The 21,665-nt window shown below is 46.2% G+C and overlaps 2 protein-coding genes across 2 annotated transcripts; both read right to left on the bottom strand.

Moving 5' to 3' along the window:
* LOC133884696 (putative leucine-rich repeat receptor-like protein kinase At2g19210) lies at nucleotides 1-4,328 on the bottom strand. The gene is made up of 13 exons (XM_062324208.1): nucleotides 4,153-4,328; nucleotides 3,515-4,064; nucleotides 2,911-3,407; nucleotides 2,687-2,825; nucleotides 2,496-2,567; nucleotides 2,336-2,407; nucleotides 2,147-2,227; nucleotides 1,885-2,045; nucleotides 1,530-1,798; nucleotides 1,308-1,434; nucleotides 1,090-1,158; nucleotides 811-1,003; nucleotides 1-719 (listed from the first exon to the last, which is right to left on the bottom strand). The coding sequence occupies exons 1-13, from the start codon at nucleotides 4,268-4,270 to the stop codon at nucleotides 215-217; spliced, it is 2,853 nt and encodes a 950-aa protein (XP_062180192.1). The 5' UTR covers nucleotides 4,271-4,328; the 3' UTR covers nucleotides 1-214.
* An 11,828-nt stretch (nucleotides 4,329-16,156) lies between these two features.
* Nucleotides 16,157-20,391, bottom strand: LOC133884697 (putative leucine-rich repeat receptor-like protein kinase At2g19210). Its single transcript, XM_062324209.1, has 13 exons — nucleotides 20,265-20,391; nucleotides 19,579-20,131; nucleotides 18,958-19,454; nucleotides 18,722-18,860; nucleotides 18,549-18,620; nucleotides 18,390-18,461; nucleotides 18,204-18,284; nucleotides 17,936-18,096; nucleotides 17,582-17,850; nucleotides 17,353-17,479; nucleotides 17,196-17,264; nucleotides 16,916-17,108; nucleotides 16,157-16,832 (listed from the first exon to the last, which is right to left on the bottom strand). Exons 1-13 carry the CDS (start codon nucleotides 20,380-20,382, stop codon nucleotides 16,337-16,339), a joined length of 2,847 nt encoding a protein of 948 aa, XP_062180193.1. The 5' UTR covers nucleotides 20,383-20,391; the 3' UTR covers nucleotides 16,157-16,336.
* Nucleotides 20,392-21,665: the final 1,274 nt, after the last annotated feature.

Below are 21,665 nucleotides of genomic sequence, written 5' to 3'. Positions count from 1 at the left end.
TATAAATATACTTTTCATAGTATGCACCCAACATTTACATCGAAGATTCTAAATAAGCAACCCGTTTCCTTGGAATACTCAAGTCGATGACCAAGCTAAACATTTTTGTCTTAACAGCCTCCTGAATCAGGATTGCCAACAACCCCAGCGGCGCTAGGGTATGTTGTCAATGACTCCCATTGATTTATCGTGCAGTAGGTTCAAAAGAGAAGAATTATCGTGCAGCAGGGCCCGTGGGCATTGTTGGCGTCCTCCCAAAATTTTGCTCAATCTCAAATGTAGTGCTGCTCTGGCTCACGTCAGTGGACTGGCCATCAGCGGCGTACCCATTGTAACCAGAGTACGGGTCGCTACTACTGCCGGTGTAGAAGCTGCCATTCACGTCGGCACCGCCGGCGCCAGCCTCCTCGAGCTCGAGGCACTCCTGTAGCTGCGCCACAACGTCGGTCATGGTGGGCCGCTGCGCTGAGGCCTGTGCGGTGCACTTGAGTGCGATGTCTGCGGCCTTCCACACGCCGTTGACGTCGTGGTCGCCACGCATGCGCGGGTCCACGACGCCCTCGATGTTGCCCCGCGCAAGCCGCTGCCGCACCCACTGGATGATGCTGGTGGGCTCCGGGTCGTGCAAGATGGCCGGCCTCCCCGTGACTAGCTCCAGCAGCACCACGCCGAAGCTGTACACGTCGCTCTTTATCGTCGGCTGCATCGTTGCATGGTACCTGCTCGTTTTTTTGTTGCATGAATGAGTAGTTCGGGGAAATAAACAGGAAAACATGAGTGATTTGGTAAAAGGAATCTGGATTGACATACTCTGGATCAACGTATCCAATTGTACCAACAAGCGAATTCGTGTATACTTGCGTGCTGTTGTCACGATTGATAGCCTTAGTCAAGCCAAAATCAGCGATCTTGGCTTCTAGTTTGGCATTCAGTAGGATATTGGTTGCCTTCACATCCCTGTGAATGAGAGGCGGATTGCACCCCTTGTGCAGATACTCCAATCCTGTGCGTACATTAGTGTTCACGCTTCTAGCAAAACCAAACCTTCACTGACAAATTGGCTGCAAAATGATATTTACGAATGGGTACCTTGCGCTGATTCCAGTGCAATTCTGAGCCTCTGTCTCCAGCTTAAGAATCCCCCGTTGCGGCCATTTCCTGCAAATGGATTGACAGAAGGAGAATCTCAGAACAACAGAGGAGCTTAAAATGGTTATATAGATGAATATCTGTAAATTTTGACAAGTTTGAAGCGTTACAGTGTACCATGCAAGCTGAAGTGCAGAACTGCTAAACAACTCACATACCTGCGATGTGCTCTTGCAGGGTGCCTTCTGACATGTACTCGTAGACAAGCGCCATGTACTCCCCATCCTTGCAGTAACCGATCATGGGCACTAGATTCTTGTGATGAATCCGTGTCAAGATCTGAGCCTGAACAAGCGATCACGTCTAATCAAATCTCTGTCCAAAATTTCTCAATTCAAATTTATCGCCAGACACACCAACTGCATCTGAAGAAATCCTACCTCTGCGAGGAACTCCTTGACACCCTGATTGGAAGTCTCAGATCGCAGCTTGACAGCCACCTGAGTGCCATCCTCCAAGAACCCATCATAGACCAACCCGAACCCTCCCCGGCCGAGCACGCGCTGGAAGTTGTTCGTGATCATCTCCAGCTCCTTGTAAGTGAACCGGCGGTTCTCAAGTTGCAACGAGCTCTGCGCGTACGCGTCACCAGTTGGGACATGGCTCGTCGGCGTCTCGTTTTGAGGCTTCACGGCGTTGTTCGTTGGTCCTGAATGGCAGCGGCACAACAAACATCAGTTTTGTGTTCAGGATAATGGGGCCGGGAATTGCTAGAGCAGACAGTTGATGTGTCACCTCGCTTTTGTCGTCTCAAGAAGCAGCAGAGTAGCACTACCACTGATGCTATCACCACAACCAGAACAACAGGAACGGCAATGTAGATGCCTAGCTTGCTCTTCCGTTTCGTGGTTTGGCATGAATTGCCGTTGGTACAGAGGTTTGGATTATTGCCATATCTGCAAAAAAATGAGATGAAGACAGTACTACTTTAATCAAACTGTCAAGCAGTAATGCGCTATTATGTTTGCTAGAACCAAAAAAGAATCTGGGAATGGACCTAAGACTTAGGGAGCCATCTTGAGTTCTTTTGAGGAGTCCAGAGGGAATTGATCCGTTCAGCTGATTCCCTGTCAAATCTCTGAAAGAAACCAAATGGCATTCGTTTGACTCAACGTGATGCATAAAAACATTCCCTTTTTTTTAAGAAATTAGGAACATTCAAAATTTTACAAGTTAGCAGACTTACAAAACTGTCAGTGAAGATAATTGTGAAAGGGAGTCTGGAATTGAGCCTGTCAAGTTGTTGTGTGACAGATCCCTGTAAAACGTGGACTAAGATCTGTGACCTCATTTTGTTTCAGAGAACCACTACAAGATTAAAAATAGATCGAGAACTCCACACGTACACGTAGTGGACGGCCTTGAGATTTGCGAAAGAAGACGATATATCGCCATTCAGACCACTGAAGGATAGGTTTCTGCATCATATGAATACACGGTAGCTACGTTTAAACACAATTAATAACTAGCTTATCCTTTTCTTTTCCATTTTATCATGAGCATAAGCCAGTGTTCGGTATAAATCTGAACTACTCACACGCTGGTGATTCTTGGAGGATTGGAAATGGCATAGCTGCACGTCAACCCATCCCACGCAAGAGTCTTTGGGACGCACGGGTCACCCATCCAGTTCTTCTGGACAAGATACTTCGCCTTGATCGCCGTGATGGCAGATACTGTCAATTGCACACAAGTTAATTTTTCAGTATTACTCTCGCTTTGCTTAATCATCAGCTCATGGATGTGTCTACGTGTACGTACCGTCCAAGGAATATGTAGCAACGTTTGTCGTGGAGATGACGGAGAAGACCTCGACAGCGTTGATGATCGGCGGCAGCGTCGAGTTGGCGGTGGCGTTGATGGAGATATTGTACCGTGAGATGCCCCGATAGGGGTTGCTGTTGTACGTGGCGTCGGTGGAGAGGTACCCCGGCGTGAAGGCCTTCGGGTACCACGGCTCGCCGTTGAGGTTGATGTAGAACTGGCGCACGGCGTTGCCGGGCAGGAGCTGCAGCTCGGAGAAGTGCATGATGCCGATGTACCCCGGCGTCGGGTCCTTGGGCTGCGGCTCCGAGTCCCAGAAGAACTCGATGTTCTTGGAGGCGTTGCGTGGCGTGATCGCCGTCTGCATCACCTTTGACGGCGCCTCGAACAGGTCGTTGTCTATGTTCTGCACCCTCAGTGTCGTCGATAGAGAGTTCCAGGAGGCGGTGTCGACCCAAGGGATCCATACTCTGTCGTGTGGATCATCAGGGTACCTGACCAATCAAAAGTTTTGCGGCCAATTAGTACAAGGATTCCGGTCTTCCTATTGATTATCGTGAAAAAAAAAACAGGTGATGTACTCGAATATTTTTGCTCTCACCTGACGAGGGTAATATCAGTCGGGCCGAAGTTGATCCTGCCGAGGAGGACCAGGCCCTGCGTCGCGTTCACCTGCGGGTAGAGCGAGCTTTTGAGCGGCCTCAGGTCCAGCCCGGAGATGAACGGCGTCCCGGCGCCGGTGTTCACCAGGCACACCTGTACGAAGTCGTCCGGCACGACGACGATGGATTCCAGTATCATCGAGGTGTCGGCGTCCGTGATGTTTGCCACCGTCCAGTAGTTGACGCCGACGTAGAGGTCGAAGATGGGTGGGCGGCGGAGCCCGTCGTAGTTGCCGTACTTGAAGGTGGCGCGGAGGAGGTACTTGAGCCCGGCCACGAGGGACCGGAGGGTGTAGCAGTTGCGCGCGCCGTCAGGGAAGCTGCGCACGTTGTGGTAGCGCTTGGATAGCAGCGGCGTGATGTACTCTGCCGAGATGTTGTGGTTCGAGCCGGCATCGATGAAGGCGGCGTCCGGGGCGTAGGACAGTTTGGTGGTGTCGTCCACATAGCTCGCCGTCCCCGGCAGGCCGCAGTCTATGCTGATGAATCCTGCAACCGCACAGTACCGAGTTCAGTCATCGTACGTGCATAGCATTGTGCTGTGATGATGCCATCCATGCATGTTGAGCAAACATACCGATGCTGTCGGGCTGAGCACGAGCTTGGAGTGCACCGGCTGTGGCCGCGGCGGCGAGGCAGAGAAGCAGCAGCCACGACCTTGCCGGCGCCATTGTTCTCGGCGTCGATTGCTCCATTGCACATGCAAGCAGCTACCGGGGCATAGTGTGTGTGTGTGTATATATGTTCAACTCTAGGCTCTCCTTCTAGCTAAGCACGTTATGTGAGAGCAACGGGCTCTTATTCTAGACAGTAAACAAAGTCTCTCTCTAGCTGAGCATATTGCTCACATCAACGCCACCACGAAAAACCACGGCAGCACAGCTATCCGGTACACAGCTGCAAGTCGTCGACGCCGCCTGGCATTCGAAAAAGCACATATGAACGAGTCACTGGTGAGTGGGTCCTGTTCTAATCATCACCGGTCATCTCTCTGCGGGACCGGCATGTCAGTGTCTGTTTAACAGCGGCAGCTAACCGAGGAAGAGATGAGACAGTTTCACATGGGGGGGGGGGGGGGGGGTTGACTTGCATAGGGACTGGTCAGCGGCCTTGCTGGACGCACGATTTGGGAGCCCGACTTCGGTGGCGGACTGGCCGTGGTCCCGCGGCCAGTGGACTTCTGACTTTTTCGCTGCAGCGATCGGAACTTTGGAGGGTGCTCGTGGAGAGGTACATGTGGGCAGTTCGTGCCAGAAAGAATCCATTGACCATGAAGATTGATGGTTTGCCTCTGCATCGTCCGAGAGAATTATTTAGATTGTGCAACTTGCATTCTACATGATTGACGAAACTGCACTTTTTTATTGTGCTGAATTTCTATTTTTTCGCTGTACTGCATAGTTTTGCAAACCCATGTTCGTAGCATGTTAAGTGTAGCTACTGGCTTCCACAAGTCAGTGTATTCGTTCTGGCATTTTGCGCATGAGAGACAGCACATACTTCGCTTCATAGAACGTATTACGGAATGTTATAGCAATTGCGTACTTAAGTTACCACTGGCACTAGTTTACAGTGGGCAAATTGAAGATTTAGAATGCAACGCATTTTTTTCTTTCGAATCGGGCTTACCCCCATTTCCACTAGCATCAACGGAAAACCAAGTTTGATTCAAAGATATAGATGTTTAGCTGGTAGCGCCACCAGGGTTGTTGGTCGTTCCACAACGAACTTGCAGGCGGTCTTCATCATTGTGTCCATGGCTCCACGCCCTATAGAATCGCTTCCTGGACTCCGTTGTCATACAAACCTGCCCAATAACGCATGAAGGAACAAGAATGATAGATTATCTCACAAGGGTGCCTTAACATTTTCTTATCGAAGCAGGTTTCTTGTTTCGGTCTTTCCATATTGCCCAATAACTGCCAGGCCAAGGGTATAAACCTTGCTGCCTGTTGGTAACCATTTTTTAATTCAACCTCAGTACTGAGATAAACTAGTTGGCGTATCATTTGCCCCAAACCAGGCCAATATGCTTGCTGCTGCTGCTGCTGTAAATGCAGAAAGCTGACATAACATGGTTACATGCCCAAGTCCATTTCGTCAGCTATGCTGCTGGTAACCAAAAAATACTGAAACATTCTTGGCTAGTTTGTCGTGATATCACATATCTGCGACAACAAATATCTCGATTCAAACACAACAGACATGTGGGCCACAGCTTGGAGTCGGTGGCCGATGCCGGCCCGGCCACCGTGAAACTTGGCAATTGACGCAGACCATCACGGCGCTAACACACAAGCCTAACATATGGCCAGAGCCATCACGTTGGTACTGAGTTCATAACAAAACGGAACGGATCCATGGTAGCCCAAGGTCCATGACCCTAGGGCACACGATGGTCAGCTGATGGCACTACCGGCTCAAAGGGGGAAATAGAACTGATGGCACAGCTTGGCAGATTCTGCAGCAAATATATATGATAGTAAGTGTGGACCTGAACCTGAGAAAATTCGCGAGAGCTCTCCGATTTCGTTGGCTATGGTATGAATGGACGGCAGATAATAACCCCGGGTTAGGATGCCTATGCTTTGCACTGACACGGATCGGGCATTTTTTGAGGCAGCTACCATGATCATCATCAGAAACGGGGAAACGGCAAGTTTATGGCACTCATGGTGGCTACAAGGGGAATCGAACATCTTCGTGACTTCTAAAAGGATGAAGCAGAAGGTGAGGGAGGCTATGCATAACAACTCTTGGGTGCGGCACATCAACTTTAACGCTTTTTCTTCCACCTAGAATTTCGTCAAATTTGTCCTCCTATGATCACGCTCCAGCAAGTCCAGTTGAATGAGAATGTCCCCGATGCTATCACCTGGAACCTCACCTCCCATGGAGAGTACATAGCGGCCTCAGCCTACCAAGCGGAGTTCTTAGGTTCGATGTCCACAGGTATGGAACAGTTGATCTAGAAAGTTTGGGTGCCACCTAAGTGCAAGTTCTTCTCGTGGCTTGCTTTCCAGAATCGGATTTGGACAGCGGACAGGCTCATTAAGAGGGGGTGGCTAAACCAGAGTATTTGTCCTTTATGCAGAGCCACAGATGAGTCGGCAATCACATTTTTGCACACTACAGATTTTCCAATCATGTTCGGGAGGCCATCTTCAGTTGGTGCATCGGGAGAACCAAGTGCACAACGGCATGGGATGCCTTCGACACTATCAAGTATTGGTGATGCCTTTGACATTGTCAAGTATTGGTGGAGAGCTATCGGCTCCATGCATGGGGTGCCACCTAGGGCCCTTCGACCTCTCATCATTCTTATAATATGGGAGCTATGAAATGAAAGGAATGAAAGAGTTTTCCAACACCATGAGATTTCGGCAATCGCCTTGGTAGCGAAAATCAAGGAGGAGGCAGGGTCATGGTGCACTACGGGAGCTAAGAACCTAGCGTCCTTTCTTTCTTTGCCCTAATTAGGGTCCTTTTGTTGTCTTTTTATTTCCCATCAGTTTGTTGTCTGACTTTTCTCCTCCTCTATTAATATATAGTTGGTAGATCTCCTGCCAGTTAATTTTTTTTAAAAAAAAGATAGTACGCGTGGAGCTTCATCACTGGCGTTGCATTTGGTTGGGTATTGGTAAGAGGTAATGGGAGTTTAAAGGGAGGGGTTTAAAATTCTCTTGTTTGTTTCGTGGGAGTGGAAGTTTGAGGACAAGTTCCTACCAATCTCTTACAAGAGGGGGGCTGGTAATCGAGTGGGAGTTATGTACTTAATGAAAAGTGATTATATCTTCATCGTTCATCGCAACTTATGTTTCAACTCTTCACTCCTAAACTCACCAACCAAACGATGGAAAAGTATTCATTCTTAGACTCTCTCTTAACTTCCATCGCAAGCCAAATAAGGGATAGGGATTAAAACTCCAACTCCCATTCCCCTTCCCATCGCTTGCCAAACGTGTTGTTGTGTTCATTTATTACTCATGTAGTCATGCTATCAGGAAAGTATACGAGTGTCCTCCACACAAGGCATATGCATATGAAAAGCAAAAAATTGTTGCATCACCAAGCCGTGCAGGCTTCGAAAGGATAGGAATAGTTCATGTACACAATTGTGGTGCACTAATAATCATTAGATCCCGTCATTAGCAACAGTCGATGTAGATTGCTCAAACAGTTCATCACGCGATGGCTGGTGCCCATTGGCAGTGGTGGCCTGTTGGCCAGCCTATCAGCCTCGCTCACTTCATCGATGTCCTTCTGAATTAAGAAGCTTGGATGGTTGGTTGAGGACTGTTAGAAATAAATGCGTGGAAGCAATGGATCTACCAAAATGATGCACGTGAGAGATGACAGACGATACCGGAGACACGATATTTGTTAATGAGGTTCAGCTGAAGCCCACATAAATCAGACATGACTACGGATGCTCCTCCCCACAGTTGCAACACCGGTGAGCCTGACGTCATCTGTTGGACCATGTGTCCAGTTTCTCCTTGTGTCTCATATATCAGTTCCTGGATCAGTAACTGGTACACACAGATTACAACAGGATAATATCATAGTCATACTTCAAACAAAATATATTACCTGAATAAAGCAATACATAGGTCTCACGGCTTAGGATTCCTGCCATCCACAACCGACCTGTCAAATAGAACAGAACTCGATAGTGGCATTAAGGTATGCCCAATGCATAGGCAACTTGAGTTTGGACGTAGCCTTAATGTTCTATGCTTCATCATTATACTCAAAGTAATGACATGGCTTCTCACCTGAATTAAGCAGGCAAGTTTGAGTATGAGAGATACTCAGCAAGTACTAGCACTACTTCAAGGAATAAGTTGATGCTTATAGGTTTTATCAAGGAATCATGCCATAGGGCTTAATTTTGAGCATAAAGACAGTTTCTGTGCAGAGAGTTAAGTTTGCAAAGCATAGTTCAAAGCATTTTGTAACACCAAGCTTAATGTCAACATTAAAGGTATGTTGTTGGCCCTGAGGGAGATGCAATATGTCATGTTAGTTCCTCTGTTTTACAATTGGTCAACACCTTGTCCGCTCCAACTCATGGCACACAACCAACACTTTCCAAAACACATGAGCATACATCCCATGCACACATAAAGGAAACACACACTTGAACTAATCATTAGGAGAGCCCACTGTAACCATGTTCATGACCAAGGACATGGCCATTCGAATAAATTTACACTCTGCAAAGGTTGTACACTTTACTCGCACAATATGCTTATCATCCAACCATGGACAATTACAGATTGGACATAATGAGGTCCCGTATCCACTGAGCTCGCCATGATATCGACACACGTGGCAACTAGGGGCTCATGATCAACATGGCTCAAATCAATTATCTTAGAGTCTCCAGCTGGATCGCGAGACTGTATTTAGCTCGCCCAAGTTTTCTCCTAGCTCCTGTTGCCACTACCAACCTTCAAGTGGACATCGGGTTTAGTTAGTGGGGTGTGAGGCTAAGACCTACCCATACATGACATGTGGTCGTGCTGTTGGGGTTAGGTGTGAGGCTAAGACCTACCCATACATGACATGTGGTCGTGCTGTTGGGAACCTTATAGGGTTTCATGGAATAAAGCTAAATAATATCAAGGTATGGCATAATCAAGCTAGGTCATAACTACTCAAGTATTTAAAACAATTAAAATAGAGTGTGCATATAATAAGCTTTTAAAACGACCGATTGGGTTGTGGTGATAAAACTTGGGTCAAATATGATAAAGGAAGTTAGGACTTGCCTTTATCGAGGACATGTCTCTGCCCTTGCTCACGATCTGGGACTTCTAGGTTCCTCTCGAATGGGTCATACTCTCCAAGTCCTTCCTCATGTTCTTGCTCATATTTTTGTACTTCTAACCTACACAATTTAACATCAATAAGCACAAAATCCAATAAACCTAAATTCAAATTCAAGAGCAACTTGAAATCTCAAAAGAACTCTGAAGCAAAGAAAGAACAAGAAGGAAAAGTGTCTCAATTGTCCTAGAGAGATGGACTCTTTGGTTATATACTATTGTAAAATCATGAGTTTAAGCATTTATAATATAGCAAATTCACTTATTTTTAAAAAATATATAATTACATAAAACAAATTAAAAGCAAGGAAATATATATTTATATATATACTAGTATGTATATATTCAAATGTATTATTGTAGCTAAATATTCTAAAGAGCACCAAATTAAATTCTAAATTAATCAGTGCAATAGTTTGAATCATATGCATTTTGGTTTATTTGTTTTTATGGTTCTTTGAGTGTAGATTTGAATTTGAATGTCTCTCAAATTCAAATCTATTTCTTAGATTCAAATCAACTGAAATCCAAATTCAATTTAAATCTTTTGAATTTAAATCCTCTCCCAAAGTCAGAGTTTCAGATCCAACTCATAATTCAAATACTCTTATTTGAATTAATTCCTAACCCAATTTTAATTTCAAATGCAAATTCAAATACATCAATTTGAATTTATCCCAATCAATTCAATTTCCTTTCTTTCTTCTTGGGCCACCCTTCTCTCTCATTCTCTCTACATAGCCCGGCCATGTGGCCTAGCCGACCCGACATCGCGCCCGTTCTCCTCCATCGCACACACGCCGGCCCAACTCCCGCGCTCGCCCGACCTGACTCACGAGCACGTGAACTCCAGCCCACCATCGCCCTCTCGTTGCGCTCACCGACGCACGGGACCTACGCACTAGAATCATCCCTAACATCCAGCTCGCCCCTCCTTCCATGCTCATAGTCGTACCGCCCTTTCCCCTTGCATTCAAGGCGCCAGAGATGTTAGCACCTCTCTCTCTCTCTCTAGCCATCTCTCTGTCTCTCACCTCTATCGTGCACACGGCCCAAGACGGTGTCACACGATGACTTGGGAGGCCGCCTTGCCGGTTGGATTGCTGCCGCGCAGCCACGCACCCCCACAATTTATGGTGGGCATCGGCCATCGCGCTGCTCATTGAGGACAGTGTAACACTGCAAGCACCGCACCGCCACCTTGCTTCTCTCCCTCCCCCTTTATAAAATGGGAAATCGTCCACCCTGGATCCCCTTTTCACCACCGCCCCCACCACCCTAGTTGCCTCACCTCACCGCCGTCTTCCCGCCACAACACCACAGAGAGGAGTCTTGGAGCTATTCTGTAGGAGTCTTCAACACTCAAGGCCGAGAAGAACATGGGTCCATGAAGGAGCAGCTCGAGCTTGACGCCGCCACCGCCCACTCCACCATCGACTGCCCTTGCGCTTCCTGTCCAAATGTTGGTGAGCCTCCCCCGCCCTTTTGCCTCTCCCAAGATGGCACAAATTGGTCCTAGTGTCCTGCCTTTGCGCGGCAAGGAGGGGTCAGCCGTGGGATTTTATCCCCGCCGCCGCGATGTAGTCGTCGTTGGTGCCCAATTCCTGCTGTTGAGCCGGCCTTCGTGCTGTGGAAGAGCCTAAGAGGTCGTAGCAGTAGGATTGTAGGTGCCCACAGCCATAGAAGTGTAGGGGAAGTGCTCCCCGTTTCTCCTGCTATCGTTCGGTCGCCATCTAAGTGTGCCCCGGCCATCAGCCAATGTCAAGGGCCTAAAAAATGGAATCCCCGCCTCCCTTAGTTGCCCGGCCATCGCTTCCCTTGGTATCCATCGCCTATGTGTCCCTTCTGACAAGGACTTCGGCAAGGAGCCGTCGTGGACCCTCGCTGTCAACTCCTTGCTCTGCTCCACCGACGAACACGCCCACACGAACGCCACATTGGTGCATGACCGTGTCGACCCGGCATGGTCGGCCGGCTTGCTGGCACGGCCCAGTGGCCGATGCCACTTCATCCTTGGGTCGGCCTCCCCCGCTTGGCCCACAAACCAACCGTCCTGAGGCCATTTGCCCGATGGGTCGGCCTAGTGAACTCGACCCAAACTCTATGCAACCCAACCTCTATGTAGCCTCAGACCCAAGCCCAGCCAGCCCAGCCCAAGCCAGTGGGACCCACCAGCACTATGCAGTGGGCCCCGCATACTTGTTCAGTGGGTCCCACTTATGGGCCCCACCCATAAATAGTATCATTTTATAATTTTTCAATTTAGTTTTAGACTAAATCTTTTGAGAGTCATAACTTCTCTATTCTGACTCCAATTCTAGTGATTCTTTTGTCTAAATTCATCTAAATTTGAGATCTATCTTTCTACTGTAGTGCAATATCCTTTAGGGATAATTTGGTATTCCAATTGGTGTTATTTAATTCTTTTCTAGTAAAGTCGTTGTTGACTGTAATCGCGTTTGCAGAATCGGAGGAGTTCGCTGAGGAACCAGAGAACCCCGACTTAGACCAATGTTTAGAAGAAGACTTTAGAGAAGGCAAGTTCAATCTTGATCATTTTGAGCCCATGTTTTTAATAATCTAATTGATCAACTTAAAACTTAACTTATTATCGCATATGATATGTATTGTGCTGTTTCAACTGTTTGAAGTAGTTAAATCCTACCAAATAATTTTCATATCTTAAATGTCATTATCTAGAAAACATATCACCTTAGGATTTACCTGTCATTATCTATATTAACGTCAGATGACACCTTGATATCTAGCATGTTTAGGATGGAATACATCTCCTTAGAGATGCGCAATGGAATACATCTCTTCAGATATGTCACTTCACTAAATACTAATTTAACCCATATCCATGAATCTTTGGCGATTGGAGAAATTCTTGATGTGGTGTAGGATATAGCGGGTGGTGTGTAAAATGGGTGAAAACTGTTTTAGCAGGAGCAAGTAGAGTAGTCCTCTGGTAAAGATGCTCTTAGGGAGCTTGAGTTACGTATGTGATATTCATTGCTAGCTGAAGATACCTGCCTTGACCGTATAAATACCGAATCATTGCGCCATTATGTTAAGCCACTCCAATGCAACTATACAACTTGTATGAGCATGACTTGACTTTTTCTTTCTCCAGACCGAATTGGACATTCTACTGGAAGGGCGATGAGCAACGAGAACGTAAGTGACAATCTGGCTCTCTACTTGGGTGTTGCAAGACTGGCAAAAGCCTAAAGGGATCTGGCATCAGGTACGAGGCTTCTAGAACTTGATGTGTTTTAAAGTAGTTGTCCAGCAAAGAAAGGTGATTGAAGTGTCTTGGTACGATTCGCTCCTCCGCTCGCAACAGATGGAGGCTGAGTATATTGCATAGGTACATTGTACAACCTCTACAGAGAGTAAATCTATTTGAATAGTCATGTGCACGGTCATGGACATGCAAAGCAATGACCTCACTTGGTTAGACTTGGAGCGTGTGTATCTTTGATGAGTAAGTGTGTGGACTAGATATCCATGTGATGAGGTTTCTAGCTCGATCTGCCAGGAGTTTTGTGGTTCTAAAGGTACATCATACATAATGTTAGGGACTACTTAGTGAGGTGTAGCCTTTTTCAGGACCGAAAACCCCCCAAATATACCTTGTTTATGTTGTTTACAAAGTTAACGATAGAGAATACAACTGACTATCTGCATAAAACTGTTTTACGCTTCAAACTAAACCGTAAAGCCTTGTCCTTGATATATTCTTTATGCATCTATCAATACCTTGAAGTAGTATATAACTTATTGAGTACCTTCCGTACTCATTCTTACAACCATTCAGATTAGGCGCGGATGAGGAGTAGATTTAGTAGTCACGTTCGCACCTTAGCTACCTGTAGCTTTAGGTTGTTGTTCCGCTATGTTTTTATTGGCCAGCCTTGTAATATACTCTATGGTTTAAGATCTTTGTACTGTTGTAACATTAATACTTTTATATTTGATATATGACTATGATACTACGTGTTGTACTGTATTTATCAGCTACTTGATCCAGAAACTGGTACATAAGGCATATGAGATCTTAGGAACGAGGTCTTACAACTACTATATGAATTTGAAATATGAAGACTATGTGTTGTTATCTGACGAAAACTAGGTCAAATCCTAATTCTATACTACTATGTGAACCTGAGAGAAAACCTGATCAAATCATTATAACTATATTGATGTGATTTTACAGATAAGCCAAACATTGAAGACACTATTAGGGTTTTCTACGTGTGCATGTGTGTGTGCTAGTATGTCCATGGGTGTTATGGCGAGGCTATTCTGCGCCTATGCGTAGTTGCTATTCGCACTGCGCATATCCCCTAGTTACAACCCAAAACACTGTGAGTTACAACTTGTTATTCGCACTGCGCACATCCTCCGGTTACAACTCGAAACACTGTGAGTTACAAATTGTTAGGTAGATCAGTTACAACTTTACGTCCAGAAATACAGAATTGCAACACGAGAAGTTAACACTATGAGTTACAACTTGTTATTCGCACTGCACACATCCCCCAGTTACAACTTGAAACACTGTGAGTTACAACTTGTTAGGTAGATCAATTACAACTTCACGTCCATAAATACATAATTGCAACACGAGAAGCTAATACTGTGAGTTACAACTTGTTATTCGCACTGCGCACATCTCTTCCCAGTTACAACCCGAAACACTATGAGTTACAACCCGAAACATTGTGAGTTACAAATTGTGGGGTGTGCGCAGACATGAACTACAGTGAGCATACCTGCAGAATATACATACAATATATATAATTATTTAGCATTTATATCTAATCATTTGGCATTTATTTAATAATTACAATAATTAAACTATTATTTAATTATATTAAAATTGAATTTATATCTAAAATATAATAATCATATTTATCTACCTTTAGAATTTTTTATGGTACTAGATAAAAGGTTAATTGTAACTTACAGCAAAAACACTCAAATTAGATTGAAATTCAAATAAACTCCAAAAATTGTGAAATTGGTATGATTGGATAGTTTTTTTGAATTTATATGAATTTTTGCAAAAGAGCTGTTCAAATCGGAGTTGAAATAGGAGAAACGACCATTACAATATTAATTCCGGAAATGAATAAAGGGGAATATTCCCTGTAATTTGAAAAAGGATTTTGGATTTATTAACTAATTTTGGTAACTCGAGAAAAGGCTTGGTCACCAACACGTAGGCCCGCGGCATACAATCAAAGTCAGTATAGCATTACAAAGTAATTAACTTTTTCACCGTATAACATAGGGCTAGAAATAATTTTAAAAATTATCATATCACATAAGAAGAATATTAGTAAATTTTTTCAGATTTTTATAAATTTATTTGAGACCTTAACAATTGTTAGAAATTATAAAGTAGCCTTTTGGAGAATTTTAATTTAAATTCTATATAGTCTTTTTGAGTGAATTCAATTAAAATGGGTTGCACATGGATTATGAAATATGTAAAAAAGTTCAAAGATTTTTTAGCAATAGAAGACTAGTATTTGAACAGAGAAGATGATAGGGGAAATTGAAGCCACCAAGTATCGTTCCCATGGGTTACTGTATATGCACGGGGTTAACCGCCCTTTCAGAGACTATAAGGCATATTTGCACTATGAGAGGACGGTAAGAGTCTATGGTATGAGCGGGGCTGTTTACCCTTTTTTAAGGACGGTAAGGGTCTAACTGTCTTATAAAAGTACAATAGGCATTTATTTTCATAAATCTTTTATCTGAGGTATATTTAAATAAATATTTATATGATAAGTAGAGAAAGACAGAGTTGTTAACGAAGAAGATGATGAACGAAACACCAGCTCCAATAGATTAGAAAATATTAAAAAAAAACTCGACGAAGGGGTGCGGCATGGGATTCACGCGGTGCGGCTGGCCTCGGGGTGCGGAGATGGGCCAAGACAAAAAAGAAAGAAGGAAAGGGAAGGAGGGAGGGGCTGGTCTAGTGGGCTGAAGAATGGAAAATGAAGATGGGTTGTGGCCCGATGGAAAATTAGAATAAGGAAAAGAGAGAGAAAAGGGAATGGGGGCGATGCTCGGCTGATTCTGAGAAGAAGGATTGAGAGGTGGGTTTCAGCTCGAATGGGTTTAGGATTTTAGAAATTGTTTTAATAATTACTCAGAGACAAAGAAAGCTCAAATTTGAATTTCAAATATAATTCTAACAAAATTAGAGAACACCAAAAATGCATTATGGTAGACCTTATGCAAGTTCTCAAATTTAGGAAATTTAAATTTGAAGCACGTTTGGGATACTTGCTTGTATTTAAAATGCAACCCCCCCCCCCCCCCTCAAAGTCACTTGGATTTTGATTTTCCCCCCAAAAGTTGTTTTGTTGCAAAAAAAAAAACCCTAAAGGTTTGATTTTGTTGCAAAAACACTCCCAAAAATTAAAAAAAATTCTAAAAAAAACTAGAGACAATTATAAGACTTTTGTGAAATTTGTTTTCAAAACTAATATCCTTTGTATCATATTTCATGGAGAGGAAGTTTGGAAAAAAAAACGTGCAGCTCATTTATTAATTCGAGTTAAATGCATAGTTAATTATTTACTAATCCAAAAATCATGAAACTAATTTTTTTAGTCTTCTTACATGATCCTCTGTCTTCTAAAAATACATGAAATCTTGAAATAGTTATTGTAGCGTGCATGATTGAGTAAATGCGTTGCAGATAGATTAATTCACAACTAATTCATAACACTCCCAAAATTAGTGAAACCACTTTTATTAGTTTACTTAAACAATTATTTGTGTAGAAAAAATAATTGTAGATATGATTGCCAACAACCACGGCCAACCACAGCGGCGTCAGGGAATAGATTGTCAATGACTCCCATTTAGTTACCGTGCAGCAGGTTCTAAAAAGAATTATCGTGCAGCAGGACCCGTGGGCATCGTTGGCACCCTTCCAAAATTATGCTCCATCTCAAACGTAGTGCTGCCCTGGCTCACGTCGGTGGACTGGCCATCAGCGTTGTTACCAGAGTACGGGTCGCTGCTGCTACTGGTGTAGAACCCAACTTTCATGGCGCCACCGCCGCCGCGAGACTCCTCCAGCTCGAGGCACTCCTGCAGCTGCGCCACCACGTCGGTCATGGTGGGCCGCTGCGCTGAGGCCTGTGCGGTGCACTTGAGCGCGATGTCCGCAGCCTTCCACACGCTGTTGACGTCGTGGTCGCCACGCATGCGCGGGTCCACGACGCCCTCCATGTTGCCTCGCGCTAGGCGCTGCCGCGCCCATTGGATTATGCTCGTGGGCTCCGGGTCCCGCAGAATGGCCGGCCTACCCGTGATCAGCTCTAGCAGCACGACGCCGAAGCTGTACACGTCGCTCTTGGTCGTCGGCTGCATCGTTGCATGGTACCTGCACGTTTGGGTTGCATGAAGTATCTGGAGAGAAAATGGAAAAGAAAAGAGATTTGGTAAAGAGCTACGGGGTTGGCGTACTCGGGATCAACGTATCCGAGTGTACCAACAAGTGTGTTCGTGGACACGTGAGTGTCGTTGTCGCGATTGAAAGCCTTGGTCAAGCCAAAATCAGCAATCTTGGCCTCCAGTTTGGCGTTTAGTAGGATGTTGGTCGCCTTCACGTCCCTGTGAATGAGAGGCGGGTTGCACCCCTTGTGGAGGTACTCCAGCCCTGCATGCACATCATCAGTGTTCACGCTTCAAGCAAAACGAAACCTTCAATAACAATCTGACTGCAGATGAATTCGAAAATTGTCACCTTGTGCAGATTCCAATGCGATTCGGAGCCTCTGTCTCCAGCTTAAGAATCCTCCATTGAGGCCATTTCCTGCAAATGGATCAGCATTTTGGCGGTTTGAAGTGTTATAATGGACCATTCAAGTTGAAGCGCCGAGCTGCTAAACAACTTCGCATACCTGAAATATGCTCTTGCAAGGTGCCTTCTGGCATGTACTCGTAGACAAGTGCCATATACTCCCCATCCTTGCAGTAACCGATCATGGACACCAGATTCTTGTGATGAATCCGTGCTAAGATCTGAGCCTGAACAAGTGATCATGACCAATCAAATTTCGCTGCAAAGTCTACTAAGTCCAGATGCAAATCAGTATCTGCAAACAAGAACCGCATCTGAAGAAATCCTACCTCGGCGAGGAACTCCTTGACACCCTGATTGGAAGTCTCAGACCGCAGCTTGACAGCCACCTGAGTGCCATCCTCCAAGAACCCATCATAGACCAACCCGAACCCTCCCCGGCCGAGCACGCGCTGGAAGTTGTTCGTGATCATCTCCAGCTCCCTGTACGTGAACCGGCGGTTCTCAAGCTGCAGCGAGCTCTGCGCGTACGCGTCACCTGTTGGCACATAGCTCATCGGCGTCTCGTTCTGAGGCTTCACGGCGTTGGTCATTGATCCTGAATGGCAGTGTCGACGCAACAAGCGTCAGATTTGTGTTCAGGATGACGGGGAAACAGATAGAGCAGACAGCTGATGTGTCACCTTGCTTTTTTCCTCTACAGAAGCAGAGGAGTAGTACTACCACTGATACGATCACCGCAACCAGAACTACAGGCACGGCAATGTAGATGGCTAGCTTGCTCTTCGCTTTCGTCGTCTGACACGAATTGCCGTTTGTGCAGAGGTTTGGATTGTTGCCATATCTACAAACAGATGAGATAAAGATAGTACTAATTTAATCGTACTGTCAAAGTGTCAAGCAGTAATGGAATACCATGTTTGCTAAAACCAAAAGAGTAATGGAGTGGACCTCAGATTTAGGGAGCCGTCTTGAATTCTTTTGAGGAGTCCAGAGGGAATTGATCCGTTGAGTTGATTCCCTGTCAAATCTCTGAAAGAAATCAAATGATATCACATTAGCCAACGAGATACATAGGAATATTCAAAAATAAATTCGAAAGGCAATGTCCAAAATTTGGCAAATCAGAAGACTTACAGAACTGTCAGTGAAGATAATTGTGAAAGGGAGTCAGGAATTGAGCCTGTCAAGTTGTTGTGTGACAGATCCCTGCAAGACGTGGACCAAGATATGACACCTTATTTTGTTTCGGTGATCCATTACGAAATTAAAATAGATCATGAACTCCACACGTACAGGTATTGGACGGCCTTGAGATTTGTGAAAGAAGTGGATATATCTCCGTTCAGACCACTAAATGATAGGTTTCTGCAAAATATGAATGCCCAGTAGCTCAGTTTAACAACAGTTACCTAGCTTTCCTTTTCCTTCGCATCTTTCAGTGTTCTGTGGAAATTTGAGCTACTTACACGGCGGTGATTCTTGGAGGACTGGAAATGGCATAGCTGCATGTTAACCCATCCCACGCGAGAGTTTTCGGAACGCACGGGTCACCCATCCAGTTCTTCTGGACATGATACTTCTGCTTGATCGCCGTGATGGCAGATACTGCCAATTTCACATAAGTTAATTTTTCAGTAATACTCCCGCTTTGCTTAATCATCAGCTCATGCATGTATCTGTCTACGTGACTACGTGTACGTACCGTCCTGGGAGTCTGTGGCAACGTTGGTGGTGGAGATGACGGAGAAGACCTCGACAGCGTTGATGATCGGCGGCAGAGTCGAGTTGGCGGTGGCGTTGATCGAGATATTGTACCGAGCAAGGCCCCGATAGGGGTTGCTGTTGTACGTGGCGTCGCTGTAGAGGTACTCCGGCGTGAAGGCCTTCGGGTACCACGGTTTGCCGTTGAGGTTGATGTAGAACTGGCGCACGGCATTGCCGGACAGGAGCTGTAGCTCGGAGAAGTGCATGATGCCGATGTACCCCGGCGTCGGGTCCTTGGGCTGCGGCTCCGAGTCCCAGCGGAACTCGATGTTCTTGGAGGCGTTGCGCGGAGTGATCGCCGTCTGCATCACCTTTGACGGCGCCTCGAACAGGTCGTTGTCTATGTTCTGCACCCTCAATGTCGTCGATAGAGAGTTCCAGCTGTTGGCGTCGACCCAGGGGAACCAGAACCTGTCGTGTGGATCATCGGGGTACCTGACCAATCATTGGTTTTCGCGGTCAATTACTTCGTTATTCCACGTTAATTACGTCAAGGATATCGCTCTTCAGATTGATTTAGTGGGGAAAACCAGGTGATGGACTGTGATCTTTTGCTGACCTGACGATGTCCGTATCATCGGTCGGGCCGAAGTTGATCCTGCCGAGCAGGACCAGGCCCTGCGTCGCGTTCGCTTGCGGGTAGAGCGAGCTCTTGAGCGGCCTCAGATCCAGCCCGGAGATGAACGGCGTGCCGGATCCGGTGTTCACCAGGCAGACCTGCACGAAGTCATCCGGCACGAGGACGATGGCCTCCAGGATCACCGGGCTGTCGGCGCTCGTGATGTTCACCATGCTCCAGAAGTTGACGCCGACGTAGAGGTCGAAGATGGGCGGCCGGCTGAGGCCGTCGTAGTTGCCGTACATGAAGGTGGCGCGGAGGATGTACTTGAGCCCTGCCTCGAGGGACCGGAGCGTGTAGCAGCTGCGCGAGCTGTCGGGAAAGCTGCGCATGTTGAGGTAGCGCTTGCCGAGCTTCGGCGTGATGTACACGGCCGAGATGTTTTGGTTCGATCCGGCGTCGGTGAAGGCGGCGTCCGGGGCGTACGACAGCTTAGTGGTGTCGTCCACGTAGCTCGCCGTCCCCGGAAAGCCACAGTCTACGCTGATGAAGCCTGCAACCGCACACAACGCCCGGTTCTTCAATCGTGCATGGTGCATTGCAATGTGTCGTGATGACGTCAGCCATCCATGCAAGCAGTAGCTAGGATCCGAAATGTTGTGAAACCGGACGAGATGTGAGCATACCTATGCTGTCAGGCTGGGCGCGAGCTTGGAGTACGCCGGCGGTGGCGACTGCGGCGAGGCAGAGAAGCAGCAGCCACGACCTTGCCGGCTCCATTGTTGTCGGCGTTGATTGCTCCATTGCACATGCAAGCAACTACCTGAACGTAATATATGTTCAACTCTGTGCTTTCCTTCTAGCTAAGCACACTACATATGCAAGCAGCGGTTCTTATTCTAGACATTAGACAGTATTCTGTCACCGGCTGTTCTAAAAAAATCTCCCTCTAGCTAAGCACATCGCTCACATCAACACCACCATGATCAAGTCGTCGACGACGCCCTGGCATACGATAAAACATATACGAATAAATCACTGACCAGTGGGCCCTGATCGAACCATCGTTGGCCATCTCTTTGGGGGACCTTCATGCCAGTGAGTGGCTGTGATAGTGGCAGGTTAGCCGAGGAAGATACGAGCGGATCACACATTCACATGGGCGGGGCGTTTACTTGCATAAGGGCCGGTCAACGGCCTTGCTGGACGCACGACTTGGGAGCCCGACTTCGGTGGGCCCGTGGCCAGTGGACTTCGGACTTTTTCGCTGCGCCGGAAATTTCGATCGGAATTTTGGAGGGTGTTCGTGCAGAGGTGGCTGTGAGCAGTTCGTCATAGGGACCACGAAGATTGCAGCGTACCACGCAGGGTAGTTTGTCTCTGCAAGTCGTTCGAGACTCTAGATTGTCCAATATTGCACCCTAGTTGATTGACGAAACTGCACTGTGTAGTACCAGTATTATTCTTGTACTCATATTTTTTTATATATTTTCATTGTAATAAATTGTTTTGCCGACTTGTTTTGCAGCCTGTATGTGTAGGTACTAGACTACTAGCTTCCACAAGTCTGTACTTGATCTGGCATTTTGCGCAAGAAAGACAGCACAAAGCACATACTGATTGTGTCCAACTTTCAGTTTATGACTGTCTCAAAAAAAAAAAAACTTCCAGTTTATGAAAGGCGCGTACTTAAGTGCCACTGGTACTAGTTTATTGTGAGCAGACCGAATATTTAGAATGCGGACACAACATGGTTACATGCCTGCACGCATTTCTTCTGCTGTGCTGCTGGTAACCAAGCTGGGCTGCAGATTGTGCTATCTACCGTGTTCTAAAATAAAATAAGTATCCTACGCCAGTTGGTCGCGGCCTCTCATTTCTGTGACAACGCCAACCTCGATTCAGGATTCCGGCTTGGCGGATGCCGGCCCGGCCACCGTGAAATCTGGCAAATGATGCAGAGTTGCAGACCATCAACGTCGCTAAGATGCAAGCCTAACATCTGACCAGCCAGGAGCCATCACGTTGGTAAAGTGAGTTCATTACACACGGGGACGGATCCATGGTAGCCCCTGGGCCATGATCTA

Source organism: Phragmites australis, chromosome 11, assembly GCF_958298935.1.
Source record: "Phragmites australis chromosome 11, lpPhrAust1.1, whole genome shotgun sequence".
In the NCBI taxonomy this organism is placed as follows: domain Eukaryota; kingdom Viridiplantae; phylum Streptophyta; class Magnoliopsida; order Poales; family Poaceae; genus Phragmites; species Phragmites australis.
This window is presented reverse-complemented; position numbering and strand designations above follow the sequence as displayed.